This window comes from Vigna umbellata, chromosome 8, assembly GCF_029865625.1.
Source record: "Vigna umbellata cultivar VRB3 chromosome 8, Vumbellata_1.0, whole genome shotgun sequence".
In the NCBI taxonomy this organism is placed as follows: domain Eukaryota; kingdom Viridiplantae; phylum Streptophyta; class Magnoliopsida; order Fabales; family Fabaceae; genus Vigna; species Vigna umbellata.
Window position 1 is genome coordinate 33,828,957 of NC_142172.1, and position 6,681 is coordinate 33,835,637.

The 6,681-nt window shown below is 27.1% G+C and overlaps 1 protein-coding gene across 1 annotated transcript; it reads right to left on the minus strand.

Moving 5' to 3' along the window:
* Positions 1–236: 236 nt before the first annotated feature.
* On the minus strand, positions 237–3,049 carry LOC124826953 (phosphoglycerate mutase-like protein AT74). Its single transcript, XM_047299927.2, has 2 exons — positions 2,476–3,049; positions 237–941 (listed from the first exon to the last, which is right to left on the minus strand). The coding sequence occupies exons 1-2, from the start codon at positions 2,912–2,914 to the stop codon at positions 508–510; spliced, it is 873 nt and encodes a 290-aa protein (XP_047155883.1). The 5' UTR covers positions 2,915–3,049; the 3' UTR covers positions 237–507.
* Positions 3,050–6,681: the final 3,632 nt, after the last annotated feature.

Sequence of the window (6,681 nt, forward strand, 5' to 3'; positions counted from 1 at the left end):
TTTCTAAGTCCTCTTCTGCTTCTTAAATGCGAAAGAAATCAACTATTCATCTTATTAAATGCACATGTCCTCTCATTTGAGTTTCTCACTAGACTGTGATACCAATAATATTTGCAAATACTCCAACTTTGTCCTGTGCAATATCTGTTTGTTCTATACTAGACCGCATTTGAAAATGAATCAGAGAAATTTAATAAACCATACTGAACAAAATGATCGTGCCGAGATTCATCATATCCATCATAGAAACCATACTGAACTCAGATTAAAACATTGCAATATTTTGTAAACAATGATAACGCAGGCTTTGCCATCGTGACAAGAAGTAAAAGAAGCTTTAATACAATTATACAAAGCCCTACAAACAGAATAAAGTTGCGTAGTCGACCTACAATCAAAAGACTACCTATGAGTAAACTATCACTTTCCTAGTTTCCTTCCATCCTATTGAACCCCTTCTCATGTACTTTAAAACAAATCAATCTATAAACCAATATGGGAAGCACACTATGTACATACACTTAAAGAATTAGGATCACCTTCATTTTCCACAGGAGCATCATCATCATCAGAGTCTGTAAGATGATCAAAAAACTCCCCAAGGTACCAGGGACACTGATCATTCCAGTCACCCCTGCACGCCGTGGCACGCCATTTTTGGTCAGCTATCATCTCAGGAGAGAGTCCCCATTCCAGCATTTCTTCTTCTGTATGATGAACAGCTAAGCTGTATTCACCACCACTTCCTAGCTCCATAACACGGAACTCGCAGTTCCCAAAATTGTTTAGGACCTCAAACTGCTCAACCGTCCACTTGAACCACTTCATAAGGAAAATACGCGATGTCAGCCCGTGAGAAACAATTACGAAATTCAAATCATTGGAAGGATCGTGACGAAGCCTGTTCATGTCTATGTCCCTCCACAGAGATTCAAAGAAACCTGTAAACCAATCAAGACGGAATAATGTTATCCAGACACGTTTTACCATTATGTTTTAATATTAAAGAAAAAATTACTTTCCTAAAAACTTTGACAAATATTTAACATAGTGATTACTTGACACAATCATGAACTATCTAATAGTTCACACTAGACAACAAAAATTTTAATACGAAATTTGTTTTAGTTTGACTCTAATTGCACATTTTACCATTCAAAATTTTTTCATACAAGTTTCAATTCAATAAATTTTATCACTAATATTTTAAAATTAAACACATTTGACTTCTTAGTTTAAGTCTGATAAATGTTAATGTCATAATGACCGACAAAACTCAGACAAAAAGAAGTAAAATATACTTAATTTAAAAAAAAAAATAGTAATATAATTTGTTAAGCTGACACTCAGAAATTAAAATATGGAAAAGCGTTAAACCTCAATAATGATATGGGCAAATAAGTTTAAATGAAAAAAAAAAAAAACAGAAGCTTATTTTTAAAATTTTGTTTAATTTCAACATCTTACGTCATAAAATATGCTAAAATTTTAAAATATTATTGGTCACATTTGTCAAATTAAAATAAAATTAAATATATTTTTAGTAAATGAACATTTAATATAAAATTGAAATTCTTTTTTATATGAAACATTGGTATATTTTATGCTGTCTTTAAATTTAAATCATAACTAAATATAGTTTTTTTAATCAATTTAAATTTTTAATTTTTTTTTGTATTAAAATTATTATAGTAGTCTATTATTAAAGTTTGGAACAATATATATCAAAAGTTTCAAAAAGAGGAATTCCAATTTTACTTTAAATTTCAACTATTAAAAATATATTTATCATTTTCAAATATGCAAAGATATAAATTTATTCTGTTATCTAATCCTTTCCGTCTCCTATACCCATTTCACTTTATTCCATAACCGTTTGATACCTCAATATAATAATCAAACTAGCTGGTAACATTTGTGCTTGAGAACCGATTTGATTCCCTTTCATTCTCCAAATTCATAGAGAAAAAACATTACTCATGTTAAAGTTTGATATCAAGAAAAATTATTATTGGTATTACTGCTTATAATAGTAATTAATGAATGATCTTTAGAAAACCTTTATGTTGGAAGGACATGTATTAGTTTCATTTCATCATACTTAAATTAAGTCTGCATCTTTTAAGCAAGATCTTTCTTTCAAAGGTGGATAAAGAAAATATAGATTTTAGAACAGAAGATCTCAGCAAAAGTTTTCACTAAGATTTTTAACATAGATTAGTCTCTCTTTTTTTAGTTAAATATGTCAGAGAAGCATTTTTTAAAACGCGTCTTCATGGATTGAAAATTATTAAAACTAAGAAAAACGAGTCTAATTATCGTTCTTCTCTTATGAATTATTAGTTCTGTGAAAGTTCGTTCAAATCGTGATAATTTCAACTGCTAAAGTATTTATCGATAAATTAAATAAAAAAATGAAGGATAATGAGAAGTTCGTTTTGTAGACCAATGGTAAAGAAGAGAGAGTTAGGTTACTTGAAACGCGATCGAAAACGTCGGCGGCGGACTCTCCCTCGGGGAAGCGATAGAAGAACCTCCCGAACCGTTCGCGGGCTTCTTTTATCACCTTCATCCTCTCTTCCTCCTGAAAGTTCCCGAAGTCCTGCTCCCGAATCCGCGACTCTTCCCTCACGCCAATTATCCTCTTCTTCGAGAAACACCGACCTACCTCGCGCAGCGTCGATCGCGTGCGAGCGTACGGCGACACGTAGAACTGCACTCGCCAGTCCGATGAGCAGCCGTCCCCGCCAATCACTCGGCGGAGGCGGACGCCAGCTTGACGCGCCTGTGCGACACCCTGCGCGGTTAAATGAATGCTGTGGTCGGGAGTTGTGGTGTACGCCGCCATGTCTCGGTTCCCCTGCGACTCCCCATGCCTCATCAGAATTATTCTCTTCGGCAGCACTCCCTTCATATTTTTCTTTTCTCCCTCAATTTCAAATTTACAATGTTCTAACTACTTCAGAATTTGAACAGACACGCCCTTTCTTTCTGCAACGGATTTTGAAAATCAAATACTGTTACTAGTTTTGTAAATATCAGAATTTAATTGCTTTTATATATATACAACTCTATGTCAACATATTTATTATGAATAGAAAACCGTTTTCACAGTAAAAATGACTTTATTTTATATTAATAATAATTAAATTAATTTGATTTTAGGAGAGTTCCTCTGGTCAAGCCCTGCAGCTGTATGGCGTAAGCGTGTACACCTACTTCTCACCCATCTATAAATTTTGGTAGCTTTTTGTTGAAAATTTTAATTACTTTTCTTTTCTTATTTTGAATGTTGTACTCTTTTCAAACTTCAACCCCACTGTATCAGCGGACACGGTGTTTACCTAATTTTATAAAAATGATATAATTTTAAAAAGTATAAACAACTACAAACATTTTTAGTTCAGAAAACTTTTCTTTGTTACGACAAAAATTACAAGTATTATTGATAACATTGTTATTTATGTCAGAATATTCTTTTATACTTTTTATTAAATGATTTTATTTTGTATAAAATAGATAAGTTTATTATTTAATTATATATAGTAATACCATCTTTCTAATAAAACCTATTTGGATAATTCATCAAATACAATTCCTTATTTCTTTCATATGAAATAATTATATTTTACTTCTAAAATTTTACTTTTTTAGATAGAAAAATATAAACACAAAAACACAACTGTGTATTTTCTCTATTGTGTAATAAAAAAAATAGTTTTAGTACATTACACAACTTTTAAGCCAACGAATAATTATTTTTTTTGGGTTAAGTATCTTTTTATTTTTGAATTTAAGTGTCGAATTTGAATTTGTTTTTTTCTTTCAAATTTTAATATATTTTACTCTTTAATTTTTTTAAATTTAATAACATTAATTTTTTTTTATTAAATGTGTTTTAAACTGCTAAGCTAGAATTCTTTTTAAATGATGCAAATAACTAAAATCTCATCTAAAAACACATTTAACATATGAAGAAATAACGCAGAGATAAAAAAATTATATTTATTTGTCTTTTAAAAGTTGAGACAAAAATGTATTAAAATCCAAGATACGTTTGAATTTTAATTTTATATTTCAATTTAGAAATTAAAAATATATTTAACGCTTTCTTTTATTATTCTAGTATTCTAATAAAAATGAATTTGTCTTTTATATAAATTTTAGACTTAATATGCTTTTATATTTATACCATTTATTCAGATTTTTCTTCTCTAGATTATAAAGAAATATTTTTTATACATTAATAAAGCTTAGAAAAAACATTAACCTAATAATAATTCAAATTTAGACATGACATTAAATTATTACATTAATTTATGTAATTACAGTGATATAAATTTATGAGAATAAATTTTAAAATATAAAAAATTATTAAAACAATATTCTACACGATAAAAGAAATAACAAATAAAAATATTAAAACGAAGTAAAAATATCAAATCTGTACACCATTGGATGAAGAGAAAATATATATAATTAAATGTCTGATAAAATAGAAAAATAATTCGGAGATAGAAAAACAAAACATTCCAAATAAATTATCGATCTAGTTGAACCATTAAAAAATAATAAAAAGTTATATGAGTAAAACAAAAAGTTCGAAATAAAAATTCAGGATATAAGAGAATAAAGAAGATAAATTCTTTCTTATTACCTAGTAAATAAAGAGTGTTTACAAAATTGAATAATTAAAATTGAAAGTGAAACATTCTCATGTAGAAAAAATAAACAATAAATAAAAATATTAAAAATGAGTATTGTACTATATATGTCATTAGAAGGTACATAGTAACCAAATTTCTTTATTGATCGTCCAAGTTTGAAGGAGATAGATGATTACGATCGAAATCAACTAATTATCTAGCTAATATAAATAGGTTACTAATCAGATTTAATGAAATTGGATTGTTATTAGGTCAACCATATTCAAGTCCAAGGAGAAAATTATAAATATAAATAAAAAATATGATTATTGAAACTTTTTACCATACATTTATTACATCATTTATTGCTTAATTGATCGAACCTGAACTAACTTTAAGTATCAGAGTATTTTTAGTAGGTAAACTCAATCAGTTGGAGAACAAACTAATAAAGGACTATCCTTTGATCTATAGAAAAAGAACTTGAGGAAGACCTATTGCAATTCAAAAGACATATGACAAGGTCAAGGAACATGAAAATCATAGCTTGAGCATAATTATACAATAGTTTACACTGTTAAAAATATTTGTAATTTTCTCTTAATTGTAAACAATTTGTTTTTGTTTCTAAATTTTCAAGTTATTTTTGAACCCGATATCTTTGAACTTTCTTTTAGGATTTCTAGGTTTTCTTAAACTTATGTCTCTATATATAGATGTACTAAAGATTTATGTAAACATTTTTGAGTCATATTATATACGTTTGCATTATTATTTGAGAGAGAATTGTTTTGGTTATTGAATTAGAATTCTGATTCTTATAAAAAATTAACATCTTTGTATTTTGTGACGACTCTTCACTTGACTTATCAATTTACTAGATTCTAGCATCTTCTGTTTTAGTTTTTATGTACTTCTTAAGAATTTAAATTTAGAAAAGGTCGTACTCTTTCGTTGACATTATCATAGACTGTTCGAATAAAAACAATGATATATAACGAAAGAGCAAGTGGCAAGTAAATCACTATAAACGAGTATAGAAACAATTAAATGTGAGACCTTAAAAACTATTTAATTAATTAACTGAAATTAATAATACGTTGAAGATAACTACATAGAGAGAAATGTATAATCAAAATTGTGTTAAAAGAAAAAAAATCATGAAGATGATAGATCAAATAAAAAACAATTAAAAGAGAAGAAAAAAAATGTGTGTAAGGAAAAAAAAATAAGGGTTACAAAGTTGAATACTAACTCTTTTAGGTTATTTATTAAATTATGATTATTATAGAAATTTAAACAATAACGAGAATAAAGACTGAGATGAGACGGAACAAATATATATTTTACATCCTGATCTATATATCCAATGAAAAAATTTGTATGTACACTTGTAACCTTACTTTAGTGGAGAGATTTTCTATCAAAATAAAAATAAGTTCGAAGAATATTCACAAGTATGAGTCTATTTATATTTTTATTTGTATAAAGTGTTTGTTTGAAAATAATTGTAATGATTAAAAAAAGAAAAAGATTGCTTTATATATATTAAAATTTTTAAAACAATATATTTTAAGCTTAAATATAACATTTATCAAGAAGAGTTATCACTAAAGATAGAAAATAAGTTGGATTATCCCATGATCGCTTACATCAAGTTCGAATCATACACACTTTTTTATAAATTTGATTAAACTTAAGTTTTAATAAAGTTTTATTTAGTTAAGAATGTTAAATCTTTATACTAAAAAGTACTTTCATCCTAACATATCAGTCTATGTAAATGTAAATAATATTTTTTAGGAATATTGTATTAAATTATTCATAATACACTAAATTCGTTTATTTAATTTTATTAATTAATATGCATTACATAAATAGTCAACCTTATAGAATCATTGAAAAATAAATTCAACATCGTTTAAATAACCTAGCTACAAAATAGATTTTTTAAATAAGTAACGTATTCCATATAATAAGTTTACTAGTCTTTTAAAGATTTTATAATGAAATAGACTTCTGAATATTTTTAAAT

Excerpts from the sequence above, each read along its gene's own strand:
- LOC124826953 (XM_047299927.2), bottom strand. The coding sequence starts at position 2,914 with ATGAAGGGAGTGCTGCCGAAGAGAATAATTCTGATGAGGCATGGGGAG. Across the intron at positions 942-2,475 it reads CGTTTTCGATCGCGTTTCAA|GTTTCTTTGAATCTCTGTGG; the intron begins GTAACCTAACTC and ends ATTGGTTTACAG.